General features: G+C 47.3%; 1 protein-coding gene across 6 annotated transcripts in view; it reads left to right on the forward strand.

Moving 5' to 3' along the window:
- The first annotated feature begins 4919 nt into the window (after positions 1–4919).
- Positions 4920–16238, forward strand: part of RAB3B (RAB3B, member RAS oncogene family) — a 57173-nt gene continuing 45854 nt past the window's right edge. Inside the window, exons 1-2 of one of the 6 annotated variants that reach the window (XM_080603327.1) lie at positions 5392–5527; positions 10374–10453. In XM_080603327.1, the coding sequence (XP_080459453.1) occupies positions 10433–10453 (21 nt within the window). In that variant the 5' untranslated portion in view covers positions 5392–5527; positions 10374–10432. The other 5 variants (XM_080603326.1, XM_080603330.1, XM_080603329.1 and 2 more) reach the window with 5 other exon arrangements.

The raw sequence follows: 16238 nt of genomic DNA on the forward strand, positions 1-16238 counted from the left end.
CTTTACAAAATGCTCTGATGTCAGAAGCAAACATTGCCTCAAAGTGATTTTTAGAAAGCTGTCCATCTACGGAGATCTCCCTTTGGTGACAGGTGTGGGAAGTGTGCTTCATCATTTACCTTTAAGACCATTCTTACTCAAAATTAATCTCCATCGCCACTACTCTGATGCATCCCCATTTTCTCTGGCTACCTGCTAGTTTTATACCTGGAAATTTTAGCCACTAATTCCTAATGCAGATTCTTTACACCCTTCTGCTTTTTGATCTAGATCAGGTGAAAAATACTGGTTGGCATTTTCTGCCATGCAGAGGGATACATCTTGAACCTTTCTCCCAAGAGCTGCTGTATGTATATTGTGTAACTTTATGCATGCAAGCAACTCCATGGGGTTTTGGGGAGCTTCTTACAGGTCACTGTTGTTGTAGTTGAGTCTAAAGTTAATTATACACTGCAGCAACTCAACAGCGCACAGTAACCAAGGCCTCAGATTAGTTTGCCCCCATCAGCTTCATTTTGTTTTCATATCTATTTGCATATGACTTGCAGTAAACCTCCATCCTTACGTAACTTCTTTAGATACATCACAGAAATCCCCTTGGATTCTCAGCTTCTCCATTTATGGGGATAACAAAACCCAAAGACACTTCAAAATTCTTAGTATAGACACAGGGAAGTGCCAGGCCAAATCAATCTCGTGTAAACAAACATGCTGTCAGCTCCCTTCTTCCCAGAAACAACCCACAGAGGAAAAATGCAAAGTTAATTAAAGAGTGACTAGATTGCAGCTAGCCATCTGGCTGCTTAGGAACAGAGGTTGCTCTGTGCACCTGGGGCTGAGCAGGCTTTAAGGAAGTGTCAGCTAGAGGCTCGGGAAACCTTTCCTTCACCACGCTTCACAGCAGGGAACAAAAGTGCAACAGGGAGGAACGCCAGCACTGCCAGAGCAACCCGTCCGTCACTCTGGCATGCTGAGAGTTTAGGAGGTACTAGTCAAATGCACTTTCATCCCCGTGTCTGTTTGTCTGCCATCATATCTAACTTGTATCAAACTGCTAATGAGCTTCATTCGTTGCCCTCACATACAGCTTATGCAACGAAACAGCTCTGCAGTGAGGTGCTAGTAAGCCTGTGTGGATGCAAGCCGTGTATCCGTGGAGGTGATGGAACTTTTCACTGCCGATTCATGTGCATTTCAAGGAAAGGGTAAGGTTGATCTAAAAGGTTGCATCCCTCTTCCAGAGAGCTGTGTAAGTTGTCTTGGGGGCTAGCTAGCAGGTGAGTTTGCTGTCTGAAGGGAACCAAGAAGCAACTATGAAGGTCTGTTAACTGGTGAAAGTCACTTTCTCTCAAAACTATCTGGCATATTATTAACACATTCCACCTTTCTTTCTCCAAGAAACAGGTGCCAATTTGTTAAGCAGTTTAGTCAGATAAACTCAGTTTGCTTTTCCTTTCAAAGTTTGTCTAGCGTAAGGAGTGGCTGCGCACAATTCCCAGGCCTGCCATTGTCTGGGGAGCACCACTCCTAGGAGAGGTGGCGATTCACTCCTGCGCCGCCAGCCCGCTGCCACCACGTCAGCGTGCCGAGGAGGAGGCATCTCAGCTGCCAGCCAGTTCCTGGGGCTTGTCACCTGTCGCAGGCAGAGGGAACAGTGTGCGAGGCTTCTGCGATCTCCTCCAGGTTTTGCCAAATATGGCGTAATTTTGTAATGGCTAAATTAGAGCTAGATTCCTTTAGGGGCGAGAGAGAGAGAGAGAGAGACCAAGCTTCTCCATTCATAACTACCCTGGAAGCAGAAACTGGCTGACCTGTGCTTTAAGCGTTCCAGGTTGTGACTCAGAGCAGCAGGAAACGTGACACGCCACCAGTGCTGGCACTCGTCCCGGGGACAGGCGCAGAGCAGCCCATCAAGCAAGGTGCAGGGAGCACGCAGGGTACGTCCTGGGCATGGGATCACCGAGGGGTGGCTGCTGTCAAAACAATTGAGCATTTCTGAGCTGCTCCCGTGTTCTCCTTCCTCCAACCAACACAGGTGACTCCTCCCACATCTCTGCGATGATGTGGGGATGATGGGGAGACAACTTGTTAGAGTTTCCCCCTTCTCCAAAGGGCATGATGCCATTGCTGCCACCCCAGGGAACGGGATGAAGGCCTGTGGGAGCTGGGCTTCAGGGCAGCACAGGCTGGACTGTGTCTGGCGAAGGCTGTAGGTAACCAGTTGCTGGTTAGAAATTGTTTACTGGTATGTACTCATTTTTGAGCCATTTAGCACAAGCACTGTATGGGGGAGGTAGAAGTGCTGCAGAAATATTAATTGGTGAGAACTGCAGATGTTCTCCCTGCTTTCTGAGCATGTTTCAGGACACAACATAACATGCTGTGCATAAGAGAAACTCTGTTGGCAGCACAGTCAAATTTAGATGTCACTTTATTGTGCAGTTTCTGATATGATCCGTTTGCAAACGACATTTTTAAGAACTTTGGTGCACTAGCTCTGATGAAGAGAATGAAATTCACACACCTCTTGGAGAGACAGCATGGGGCATACATGCTGCTTTTTCCTCACTGAAGTGAGGAAGTGCCTGGATGTGTGCTACCTATTCAAACAAAGATGATTTGGTTTTCTTCTTGCAATTGGCATGTTTTCATTGAGCTTCCCCAGACGACAGCTGGTAATGAGCTGAAGCCATTGCTCCATGTGCAAACAGTGCTTCGATGAGATACTGTTCTTCCTATGTGACCAGAGCTTATCATGAGTTTAGAGAATGAGCCTTTTCGACACAGGGTCATTAGTATTATTACTGCTTACAGCATCACCCATAGCAGGGCATCATCCTTGATTTAGGTGCTTTGGTGCTGCTCTTGTTGTAGTCATAGATAAAATACTGTTTTGAGAAAAGAAGGAACTGAAGAGATTAAAATTGTTTCTCTAGGTCAGTTGCATTTTGTGTGGATGCAGTAACTTGAATTAGAAACGTTGGGAGAGTAGTGGAGTATGCATATCATGCTTGATAAATATGTTTGCTCAACTGCTGTGAGAGTCAGTGAGATCCACATGCCAGAAAACAAGATGAAGTGTAACATCTGCTCTTCCCTTCCAACTCCGTGTGCTTGTGGGAGTTCTCTTCCATTCCCTGTCTTCAATTGGCCACCAATAAATCTAAGATAATACAGAACTCCCTCACTGGAAGCCATGTAAGCAACTGATGACCACATAATATCAAATCCTAGAAGGAAAGTGCACTAGAAGAGCAAACAATTTTCTCTTCTTAAATTATAGAAACAGGGCAAAACTAAATGATAGACGGACCCCAAAACAGCCTTGCAAAAGAATCACTACAAATTCCTCTGTCCCCTAATTACCTAAGTGCATCCCTCTTTTCAGTGAGTCCTGACTGAGAGAGTGCTTTTATAATCCTCCAGTGCAGCTGGACATAAACACTGGCATTTCAGAGAGAGCGTGAAGTCTGGAAGTGCCTTTGGAAGCAGGCTGCACAGTGCTTCTGCGCTTGTTGTGGCTGCTATCCTTGGTTGGTAAATTAGGTGATCACTAACCAGATGCCCAGGTAAGCCTAAACCATCATGTGTCCCACCCCTCAAAGGTGGAGATATCTGCCCATGACCACTTGTCTTCCATGCTGGTGCTTTACAGGGCTGTTGGCTTGCAATGCTTTCTAGATTGAGCATCAGTCAGCAGAAGGAGGGAAAAGCATTAGCACCATCGCTGCAGACATTGTCCTGGGTAGTGTGGAACTTGGCCTTTGGAAAAGGCGGAAAACATTTCCCAGAGCAATGAGAGGATTGCAAAGAGCTAAAAAGACTTCTGCAGGTGTCAAGCCTGACAGAATGTCTTTGAAATAACTATTCTAATGAGTCTTGGGTTTTGTTATAGTATTGATTATGTCAAGTTGCCTACACAAAGCTGATGTCTCACTTAAGGCTTAAATCAGGGCTGGTTAGATTCTTGATGACTGCGTCCTGGCTTATATAACAATATTTTTAGTTGTGGTGTCGATGGCAAATAAACATTGCCATTCTAGGTGAGGGTAGGAAATCATTTAGATGCTGGGTAGAATTGTCTGCTGAGCCACCTGGCAAATAGCTCTGACTTGAGTAAAATCAAGAAGCCACGTGGCATCTCTGATCTGCAGTGGGAAGAGGTTTTCCTGAGGCTTCCCTGCAGCACTCCTGTGTTGCTCCTAAAATGCAAGCCTTGGATGTTTTCTAGTTATGTGGCACTGCAGCGCTCTCTGGCTTTCTACCTTCCCACCAAACTGTTAACTGGTCAGCTACCCTGGGGAAATCGTAGCAGTAAAAGTAATTTACAGACTCCTTTCAAGTGGTTGAGCTGTTATAAAGCTAAAGTTTATCCAAGGGCTGGCTGACCTACAAGCCAGTCCAAAGACGGTCAGTTCAGATCACTACACGTGCAAGAAGCTTTTTGCAAGCAGACAAAGTGTGGGCAGTATCCGAGCCAAAGTGCCGCACACCAAACCAAACACTCCACCACGATGAGATGGGGCAGGAAGGGAACAGTGCTCAGAGCGATGTGCCAAGGGCACAGCAGCATCTCTGCTCTGGTTTAGAGCCCTGAGATCAGAGCTGGTCCCTGGAGGCTGCAATTTTGCAGTTCTTGAATCTTTAGGTGGCTCCTGCGCTGATCTCCCCTGAAAAGGAGCCGCTCTCGTGAACCAAGAACCTGCTCTTTGTGCTTGGCCGCCTGCTTAAAGCCAGGCAGTGGGGAAATGCGCTGCCGTCTTGGCTGGCTGTTTAGGAAGTGCCTCGTTAGTCATGCCAGAGGGGTGTTTAAAACACTCATGATTAATTTTTGTTTGCATTCTCTCGGGGATCATCTCTGAGAGCTGGTTTGGTTTGCCAGCCAGAGAAAGGTCACAATGGAAATCAAGCCTCTGATGTTGAACTTGGGGTCTGTCTGAAGGATTTTAAAGACAAGAGGGTCTTCATTAAGCACTTTGTCAGACCTCTTTCAGGCAAGCAATTCAAAGAGCTCACAGCTACCACCTCATTTTTTTCCTCCTCAATAGCAGTGCAGTCACTAGGCTTCAGAGTCAACACTCCTACTGAAGAGAAACGTCCTCTTGCAGCCCTTGCAAGACCAGGAACGGCAAGTTACAGTCCCACCGGCACAAAGCTCTCCGCATCCCGAGCTGCGGGGGCTGCTGAGGGGATTCGGGGGCTGCTGAGGGGATTCGCACCCCACGAGGAGCTGAGCGGCGCCCCGAGCCCTGACGGGACCCTCGGGGGTGCTCAGTCCCGCCACTGCACCGAGCTTCTCCCTCAGCCCGGTGCCGGGACTCCCCCCCCCGAGGGCGGCTCCGCTCCCTCCCGGGCGTTGCCGGTGCCCCCCCCCGGCACAGCTCCGCCTTCGGGGCCGCCCCAGGTGCCGGCGGGGGGGCGGCTCCCGCCACGCTTGCAACGGCCGCGGGACCGGCGCACGGCTCGGCTCGGCTCTGCCCTTCCTCCTCCTCCTCCTCCTCCTCCTCCGCCGCCGCCGCCGCCCCAGGTAAGAGCAGCGGCTCGGCGCCCGGGCTCCCTCCGCCGGTAACGGGCGCTTCCGAGCCGTCGGGGCGGGCGCCGGGGCGCCGTCCCCTCAGGCGCCGTCCCCTCAGGCTTCGTGTGCGGGGCGGGAGGGCGGGAAGGCGCCTGGCCTCGCCTCGCCTCGCCTGGCTTCCCCTCGGGTTCCTCCCTCGTCCTCGCCCCCCCATCAGCGTCCCGGGTTCCCTGTTCGGACGGGCTGAGGGCTCGGTGCCCGCGGGGTGTTAAGGGCAGACCCCCCTCCCCCCCCCCCGAGGAGCCGCGAGGAGAACCCAAATGCAGCCACAGCTCTAAAATAAATATTTATTAAAGGTGATATACCGTTGCGTTATCTTTTAAATAACCTAGGCGGGGGGGGGGGAGTGGGGGGGGCTGGAGGCTGTGGCCTCCCCGGCTGTTTTCCAGCTGGTGCGTAATCCTTGTCGATTCCTGTCATTCTGCACGGATGTTTTCCGCTGGGCGAACGGCAGCGCTTAAAAACTGCCCGGCAGTGAGACGGACGGGGTTTTGTTCCTGCTGGTGCTGCCATGGGAAGGCCAGAGGCCGGCTGCCTCCCGAGGGTCTGGCTGCGCCTTGGTGGCCCGCAGAGCGCCCGCGTGTCACTCGCCCGCCGCACAGGTGGAGGACGCTTGGTGTGTCCACAGCGCCCAGCAGCAGCAGGCAGCGAGCCCGCTGTACGAAGCCGAGTAGCTCCACCATCCCAATTTCACTCACTAAAAGCACCAACTCTCCGTTTCCTCCACTTCACGTGGTGCCAAATACACGGTGTTGTTGCCACCTGTCCCGAGACCATGTGTTTTTTCTCAGTGTGCCAGCAGCAAGGCAGGGACGTGCGATGCCCATGGTGGCCTTGTGCTGTGGGATCACGGCGGCATCGCCAACACCAGCACCATCATTCCTGTCTCTGTGCCTCCCGAGGTTCCGTCCCCGTGCTGTCCTTCCCTTCTTCACGGCACGTTTGTGCAGTGAACCAGGTTGAGCTGACCTCCATTAAGACTAACCTGACCCAAAAGAGAAAAAAAGGTTAATTTGAATGTGAATTTTCCCTTGGCCCAAGACTGTGACTGCAGAACTTTAATTCATGTTTCTCTGCACGCTTTCTTGGTGGCAAACCCGGTTCAAACCTCTCCAGCCTTGTTCCTTGTCACTCCTTATCCAGTGCTGCACCCACACTTGTGCTGATAACTCTTTGTGGGGCTTCATACTAGCCTGGGTTAGCCCTGGGTTAAAATAGCCCTCTTTTTCTATTTTTTCTTCCTCCTTCCCCTCCATCCTAAGTTAAAGTTGTCAGTGGAACATAGTCTTGACCCCCGTGTTTGTATCTCGATGCAGATCATGGGAGTTCTGTCAGGCTGTAAATTGAATCTGTATACCGCTATATATGAGCGTGTAACTAAAAAGCTTTTCTTTCCTGTTATTTGTGCTCGCTGTCCTGCAGACAGTTATATATGCACTTACTGAGACCTTGGTGTGATCGCTGCCTTCAAGACTGTTTTATCAGGGCAATTTGTATTGCAAGTCAGAAGAGAGTTCCATAAGCCAATCTCTAAATCAGACTTCCTTTGCAATTTTGACAAAACTGCCGCCCTTTCTGCAGATCTGACACGTTATCAAGTAACAAGTTGAGAAGACTTAATGTTTTGAGGTTTTAATAGCAGTATTTCTTGCTGAGCCTTAGGTGTAGCAAAGCAGTGCATTCGTTAACACGCTAGCCATCACTGGCCTGTAGTAGTCGTGAGCTGAGCTGCGTGTTTTGTGGTGTTCTTCCTACTTCCATTTTGCCGTGGTCTGATGCAGCCCCCGATCAAAAAGGGGAGATGAGGGAGCTTCTTGGCAGCAGTACGTATTGCAGGGCCGTGCACCGCACTGGCTGGTCCTCGTGTGAGGGGACGCGTGTCCCCTGAGCCTCCCCAGCGAGGCCGGGGGTGCTGCCTGGGGGCGTTTGCAGGAGGCACGTCCCAATGGCTAAAATCGAGCGTGTCCCGAGCTGGCCTTTCAGCTGTACTTCATGTACACGCTGGTTGAAGTTCTGCGGTACTTAGTGAGCTCCTGTAATGCGTGCTGAGCTCCCTGCAACGCAGTCGTATTTGGTCTTTGACATAAGCAATAAGACGTACGTTCGGGAGTGTTAGCTAGTTAAAACCTGGGAATTGTCGGGGCACTTGTAATCTGCGTTAGCAGCTGGCTTACCTCACAGCATGGACAGCGTAGCACAGAGAAAGGAAGTAACGTGTCCCTCATGGATTTTCTGCTTTGAGGCTGGGGGCAGAAGGCAGCCAAACAAACTTCACCTGCACCGCGGCGCCGTTCTGAGCTAGCCCTGTCTCCACGCAGTCCTGCGGCATGAGTGTTACTACAGGATGAAGCCAGCCTCCTGTCACCTGGTTCGGTTCTGATTTTTATGTACAGGTGGAAGGTTTTGGACCTGGTGACGTAGGAAAATCTGCAAAAGTCTCTTGCCTGCTTGTGGGATGGGTGTCAGAGTCAGCGTACGGCCGGCCGGTGGCTCCAAGCAGTGTGAATTCCCTCGTGTGGCTGAACTGGCGTTGTTTTCCAGCAGAGTGGGAGGGCATGGTGGCGGCTTTGCTGTGTCCTGGCACAGCACTTCGCTCCTCACCGGTCCTCCAGCTGGGGAAGGACCAGCGGCGAGCTGAACCCCTCTTGGAGCAGAGTTGTGACGGATCCGCTGTGTGTGCTGCTCTGAGCGTTCTTATTTCACCGCGCTGCTTCAGTGTAGGCAGTATACATTTGCTAGTTTATTCTTGGAGAAACCGAGGTAGAACTGCAAAGCTGGAGAGTCAAATGAGGATTGAAGTCTGTTACCTCAGCCATGGCTGGAGTGTTTGTAGCAGGAAGGCTTTAATGACAGCGTGTCTTGTAGCAGCGATCAGCCCTCTCAGCTCGTGCTGGGGACAGCCTTGGCTAGCACTTCTGTAGCTCCAGAAAATGCCTGGCTCCTCTGGTTTCCAGGCTTGCTGGAATATTAAGGGAATTGGGGAAATCCTCCCTGCATCTGCTCTCTAGGGCAGAAAGAGGATGTAAGTCTCTCACACCCTTTCAGGAAGAGCTGAGCCAGGCTCAGCTAGCAGTTCCCCTGCAGAAGGGGAGATCCCTGGGCTGTTAAGTGGTGTGCTCTGTGCCTTCTGAGCAGCGTGTTTGCCAACAGGCAGGAACCTGTGTGATGTTAAAAGAGCCACAAAGAAAACACTCGTAGCAGAGAGTAAACAATGTGGAAACTCTTATTACTTTACTTTATTTTTTCCATTGTAGAAATAGAGTAATAAATTTCTTCTTCCTGAGAGTTTTTCCATGGTTCTGAAATGGACATTAAGGATGTTGAACGTTATGCAGGAAACGGGAGAGGCATGGTTCCAGACACCCAGAGAGATGTTTGACTCCAGGAAGTCTTTCTGACAACAGTCCCAGCCTGCTGCCTGACAAATTGTGATGGTAAAGTTAAGAGAGTTGATGGGAAAGGGAGGATAGACACAGATTCTGGACTTTTATTCCACACCCAGCAAATTCTCAGCACTTTTTAAAGCTTGTGTTCCCAAATCTGAATGAGTAATGATAAACTGGCCATGTTGTTTAGAGCTTTCTCTTCTTCAGTTGTCATGCGTATATTGAACTCATTCACAGCATGTGGTTTCCAGACTAAGTCCACTACAAAAATCTGATTGTGAAGACTTCATTAATAAATCAATTTTAGCTTTTGCTGTCAAGATGAGGGGCTGACATTTCTAAAGCAACAAAATAGTGGCTTTTCTTTCTGTTTCCACTGTTGACTTATTTTTGTTCTAGATCTAGCAGTTAAGTTATTTGGATGAAGCTTCAAAACCAAGTTCCCTGAAACCGTGGACAGTGTTGAAGTGAGAGTCAGAGGTGGTGACAGAAATACCTGCTGCAGAGGCCAGGGCTGTGAGAACACAGGGAACCGTAATCAAGAAAAATGTGGAGTAGTCTGGGCAAGAGCGAGGTGCCGTTTTGTGTGCCAAGTGAGGTGATTGTCAATTGTGTGGATCGTGAGAAAGGATTTGTCCTTGTCTGATCCAAATTGTTACCTAGAATTGGTGGCTGCAGCTTATTTACATGAGGTCTGAGTTTGTCTGGGTGTTTCAGCAGCCTCCACAAGGCAGTATAAAATAAGTCATGATAACAAGTGGGGGTTTGCACTTGTCTGCTGGAGAGGAAACGCACCAGAGGTGAAGTTGGCCTTTAGATTATATTAAACATGAAAATGAGGACTGAATTCTGTTATGTGTTTTTTTTTTTCTTCTAAATGTGGAAAACCTATTGTTTTAAGGCAGTTATTTTTATATAGATGTGCTGTAAGTGGGGTTGCAGACATTTACACGTCCTGTTGTAATTGGCATTTGCTGTGCGGTAGACTTTGACCCAGGCTTTGTGCAAAACAGAAATACATGGAGATGTATTTCAGCTCCTCCGTGGTTCTGTTCCCTTTGCTGCCTTTCTGTGATGAGGGTGTAACAATTCCTATCTGAGGGTTTGCATCCCCTTCTAGAACATCTCTGGAAATTAAAATTTAGATTAATCTAGATAATCTCCCTTTAATAAATTCTAAACTGATGGCTTCGGGTATCTACTATTCTCTTGGTATCTATTACTAACTCGAGTACTGTCTCTTTTATCTTTGTACACTACAGGGCTTTCCCCGCTACCTTCTGAAGGAAATTCAGACCTTTACCCAGCTCTGTGTCCCCAGTCTAACCTATCCACCCATTACTGTCTTCTGTAATATTCTCGTTACCCATCTTTGTCTTAAATATTGTAATCCTTTTGCTTCTACATCACAGGTTCAACAGTGTGACCACTCTTGATTCATATAAGTCACAGCAAAGCCTCCATCTGTCTCATGGATTATAGATCTAAATTGGTAACTATCGCTTGCTTGACATACTTACTAGCAGTTATGTTAATTGCTCATAATGTGTTTTCTGCTTCTGATAAATCTCTCTTGTAGTACTAGTATTTGTATAAGACTTGCTAAGGTCACGGCCTTATTTCCTTTATGAGCTTTAGTCTCAGGACAGTGTACATTGGCTTTAAAAAAAAACAAAACACACAAACAAACCACCAACAAAAAGTCATTAGTAGATAGAGATCTGATTCAGAACTTACTTTAATTCCTGAAAAAGAAAAAAAGGTTTTGGTTTTCTTTTCAGATGACAGAGCACATAAAGGAGTGTTTTTTATCATAGAGAATTGACACTAGATGTGTGGCTTGTCAACTAGAATATTTTTAATACAGACACGCTGTAATACTTTTGGGGAAAAAACACAAGGTATTAATTCTTTTGAAAAGAAGTTATGCTGCATGTGAATAACGTCTCTTGTGGATTACTACAAAACTCTACATACTAGGGATAAAAGAATCTTTTGCTTTCTTTTTTTTTTTTTTCCCCTATTACGTAACTGACCGAACGGTTTCCATAACCAGTTGCAATGTTCTCACAGCTGTCTCCAGTGCTCCTGTCTGTGCTTCTCTGAGAGCCTTGGCAGACTGGGGATCTGTCTGACTTTAGCTCTGTATGTTGACTTTAGCTCCATGTACTTTTTTTCTACCTTTATTTAGCCTCATTATTTCTGCTTTTAAGGGAGTGTATCTAGTAATCTTTTTTTCCTTCCACATTTGTCAGTGGCTGTGGATGGCCAGGAGTCATACAGGTACAGCTGTTTGTGACTGTGCCTCTTCTCTTCTTCCGTGCTGCCACCACTTACCCCTTTCAAACGACAGTCACCTTCTTTGCCCCTTCTCTGTTGGTTTATATTGAGTACCGGAGCTCAGGAACAATAAGATGGATGTAAGAGAGAAGAGGTTATGACTGTAAAATAGGGAATGGTTCCTACCAGTTGTAGCTCCGTTAGGCAGTAAAATACTACATCAGGAGAAGCAGCAGAGGCTCAGTTGCTGAGCACAGGAAGCTGGGCTGGAAGCAGCCTGGAGTAGCATGCTCTCATAAGGTCTTTGACTCTTAAACAGTGGCAGTTTTGTCCCTATCATCCCTATTTTATGTGTAATAAAAGAAATGTATGTGTGCTAGCAAATGATGATGAAACATTAAACATTCATGTTTAAATTGCCACTGGTATATAACAAAACATTTGTGGTAAATTTCAGTTTTGGCCTTAAAAATAAAGCAGTGACAAATATTAAGGGATGTTGTTACTGTAAGAAATGCACAGAATGCGTGATACACAGCATACAGAGACTGATAATGTTGAAAACGCAGATACTTCTTTCCGTGTACTTTTGAGTTCCATCGATGTGACCGTGTTTCGCTGATAACTGAGGTGCCTGGCAGCAGGCAAGCAGACCCTTTTCCAAAGGCAATTCAGACTTTTGCCTTGCAACGTTGTGAGAGATGGTGGGACATGGAAACAGCCGTGGCTGTGAACAGGCACGTGCAGTTGCTAATACAGAGATGTCTATTCTTCCAAAATAGTGATGAAATTTATTGGTTTTTGTCTGTAAGGTAGAGAAGAGCCAGCCCCAGCCCTCCATTAGTTCGTAGCCAAAATAATAAGGACTGGAAACACTTGAAGTCCACTTTTTTTTTTTTCTTCCCCTTTTTTTTTTTTTTCTGGAAATAAATCTGTGGCAAGATATACCGGGTGATTTCTAGGCTACACCATCAACTTTACCCAGTCTGTGTACTGCTTTTCACTGCAGCTATCTATAGGCTGTAAATATTGCAGAGCTGGGGCAGTAGCGACCACTTCTACTGCTTTGTAAGAGCAGTAACATTTTGATGGTTCATGTTGTACTACAAAACAGGTTGTTTACCACAACATTAGACACAAATTAAAGAGCCCAGCTCTGTGAGGCCACCTATATGGCGTATGTCAGTGATTACTGAAGCTGGGGGAGGCTGGTTTCCCATGGAGGTGTCTTAGGGTGAGAGGCTCCTTTTTTTAAATTGCATTAGAGCAAAGTAGGGAATAAAGGCAGGAGAGACACCTTGACTGAGGAAGGTATTCTTTGGTGGCTAATAAGCTCTGATTAAGATTTTGTTGCTTCATAGCATTTGTTGCATCCTCCTCCTGCGTGAATTCTCTGGCTAACAAAAGACGAGCTCACGCTGCAGGCTTTTTCCTCAACAGGGAAATAATAAGGTACTTGGAGCTACGTAACTGCCTATTCTCACAAAACTTCCACAAAATGGATGTGTTTAAGGCCTTGTTCCCATCGCTAAAGCCCCCGGGAACACACGTTGTGGATATTCATATGCTGTTACCTACTAAGAAGCAGGCCACCAAAGAACAGCGTGCGGGGTCTCACCAAAGGATTCTCAGCGACAATCTCATGGGCAGGTTTTTCTTCTGGTGCGTAAGGAGCTTTCTGTAATATAGCCAAGTCTTCTGTTATCAGTGTTTTGTTGAGGATTACTCCACGGCAGTTAAATTGGAGCCAGCACAAGCCCCTCGAGCTCTGTGCTCCAGTTGTGGTTGACTTGGTCTCTTGTAAGAAACCCTGGTTTGCTTGGCGTGTCCTAAGCAAAGAGTGGAGGTAGTTGTGTACGGGGTCTGTGTTGCTAACTAGACAGCCTTTCCCCAGGGGGAAAGCACAATTTATATCTGCAGCAGCCGCACCAGGACGTCTATGTGGAGGACGAGGTGTGTGGTGCTGTGCGGTGATTCTCTGCCGAGCTCGACAGGGTGTGTCCGATGGGAGTTGTCCAACACTTGCGAGCCGTCGCTTTTCCCCTGCTGTCGAGGCTGAAGCTCTACCGAGGGCCTGCAGGAGAGGCGATTTTGGGACCTTTCTCTCAGTAGCATAGCAACTGCCATCGCTTCCCACCGCTCCGTCCCCCCGCTTGGCTCCCTCGCTTGCGCTGGAGCAGGAGCTGAACCCACTTCAAAAACAGGCCTGTGAAACAGGAGAAGTTGTAGGAGGAATTATTTTTATCTGGGATCTGTCTGTTCACCAAACCAGCTCTGCGCACAGCCCTTAGTGCTGGCGTAACAAGGGAGAGCTTGGGGTAGGGGTGGGACACCGAGTGGGTGAGGGAAGGGACTCAGAGACTTGTCCTGAGGAATCGCACGAGTTCAGGGCAGCGCCGTGAAGGCTTTCAGCCCAAATGCTCGCCGAGTACAGCTTCAGTAATGACCTGCAATCAGTAATTAGTACTGCAGCCCTTCCAGTTTCACTTTAGTGACCAGAGGAGGGGAAGGGAAATGTCAAACTCAAGCGAGGAGATGGAATTTTCTTTGAGATGTTTGTGCGCCAGCCGCCGCTGCCTTAACGATGCAGAGAAGCGACCCGCAGCATCCTCAGCGCGAGCGTTGTGCTTCTATGACAACAGCGCCGGGCGCTGTGCAAGCAGCGTTTGATCTTATTTTCTGCATTGTGCTCCTAACAAAGCTGCTCCAGCTGGTCACACTCTGTAATTGCTTTTTTAACTGGGGCTGGAGAGTGGCATTTGTAGCCAGGTACGCTTTTGATTATAGCAATCTAGGGGGTTAATGGAAGCAGCAGCGTTTCGTTTGAAAGATCAGCTTGGAGTTTGCGGCTGGATTCCACAAAGGTAGCGATAGGAAGGAGATATCGATTCATATATGATTAGTGGAAAATGCCTTTCTTAAATGTCTACCTCTAAATCTTAAAATGACCAGGCTCCCAGTGATGAGGGCATCTCACTTTTTCAAGTCTCTGCGAGTGGAATGGAGAAGTAGAGTTGGGTTTTTCCCCCTGTTACCAAGTGCACGTGTTCTCAGTGGCATTTGTGGGCTTACATATGTGTACGAGGCACATAAATTACAACTCCCTGTCTTCCAGCTCAGTGATGGTACAAACCAACTAATCATCTAATTCCTAATTTCCTAATTTTTGCAGCTGAGATTCCTAAGATTTGAACCGAGGCAGTGAATGCAGGGGCCTGAGCGTGCACATGGAAGTTAGTTGGATGTTGAGTTCTTCCTTGTAGAAATTCCTGTTAAGAACTGCAAGAGAGGAATAGAAGAGCACTTTTCTGATGTACTGGTGAGAGGAAAATTTGTACTTGGGCTTTTTTGGAGTGCTTGCAAAGGACTGTAGCCTTGCTGAATAGCAGCTGAAGTTAAGAACTGCGTATCAGAGTGGTATTGTATCCTACAGAGAATTGCTTGTGGGAAGATTTGACTGCATTCAGCGCAGCTGTTGAATATTGAGCTACTGCTGAAGCTCTTCAGAGCTGTCCTCATTAATGCAATCTGTGAAAGGTCCGCTGTGCTGGCCCCTTCCTGGGTGAGAAAGTTGCACGTGTTTGATCGGAGATAAACGAAGAACAGCTCCGTTTGAACTTAAATAAAACATGTACAACAATTTGTTTCCTCTCTGTTGGGAGCTTAATTTAAATTGGGATGCCAGTTTAACTTTGGGCAGCATTTTGGTTTATAGCTGTTTAAATACAGTGAATTTTGAACTTCTTTTCAGCAGGTGGGTTAAGTCCTGTGTGTGGGTGAGACTTGATAAGAAGGAAACTATTTGGGCACATGGTGAGAGTAGAAGTTGGTAGGAGTTTTGTTCCCAAAGATGCCTGTGACTATGAATGGGGGCAAAAATTGACTTATTTCTTTGGATGTTGGTGAATAAGAGACTCCAGTGTCCATACAGACTTCACTTTCTGGCACTGCACACAAGTAGTGCGCGTCCTGGCTTGGTGGACAAGCCGCTGCTTATCAGACCTGCATTGCCATCGCCCCAGTTTGCACAGCCCCCTGACTGGCTATAAGGACCTTCAGCTGTTTGGTGCAGGAGGAATTTTGAAACAGCGTTAGAGATGAAAATCATGGCAAATGGAAAGGCAGGGGCTTGCCTTCTCAGGCTGCGTGTCAGAGCTCTGAATGTTGCAGCAACCTGGGGTTGCTTGGTGAGTCCTAGCTGTGGTGATGTTTGATTCACAAGGGTTGCTTTTTTGGTCAATTGGTTGCTTTTTTTTTTTTTTTGGTTTCTGAATCCAGTTCGGGATCACTAGAGGAGGAATCTCTGAGTCTGCATCTTTCCTCTGCACTCACTCACATCCCCAACTCTCTATCCCCCAGAAATCAAAAGGGATCAGCCAGCCATTAGGGATGCTGCCTGCAGCCCTGCTGAACCTCCCATTTTATGCATGTGCTGTTTATTTTAATTGCAGTCTTGAGAGTAGATAAGTGTTGCATGGCTTCAGAGTTGTCAGCTGAAACTCCTTTTGTCAACTGATGTTTCTTTTCTCATAGCTAAGTGTTTTATTTTTTATTTTTTTATCTGTCAACACAGAGGACAGAACTTTCAAAGGATAAAATGGTGGTAGTGCGTGAGCTAGAAATGCAGATTTTCCCTAGTAGTCATAAAAAGAATTATTTAGGTTTACGTGCCTCCGTGGCTGCTTAATGAATCGCATAGCTGGATGCATTGTCAAAGATTGTAGTTTTTGTTGCAGCACTACAGGTTATCGGAGCAACAGAAATGGCACCCTGCCACTGGGGTAAAGAATGCTGGTTCCCCAGTAATATCTGAACAAGCTGCAATAGCCATCTGTTACTCTTTTAAATACAAAGCAGTGCAACAGGTGGATTTCTTGGGGTAGGAAATCTTAGCAATGTAAGTCGGTAACAGAAATTTAAAGTCAGGCTTTACAAGAAGACTGCAAGGTGTGTTGCTCTTTCTTCAGTAGATACAATGCGTATGTTATTAGAAAGAA

The sequence above is a fragment of the Anser brachyrhynchus genome (genome assembly GCF_964034855.1).
Source record: "Anser brachyrhynchus genome assembly, chromosome: 8".
Lineage (NCBI taxonomy): Eukaryota > Metazoa > Chordata > Aves > Anseriformes > Anatidae > Anser > Anser brachyrhynchus.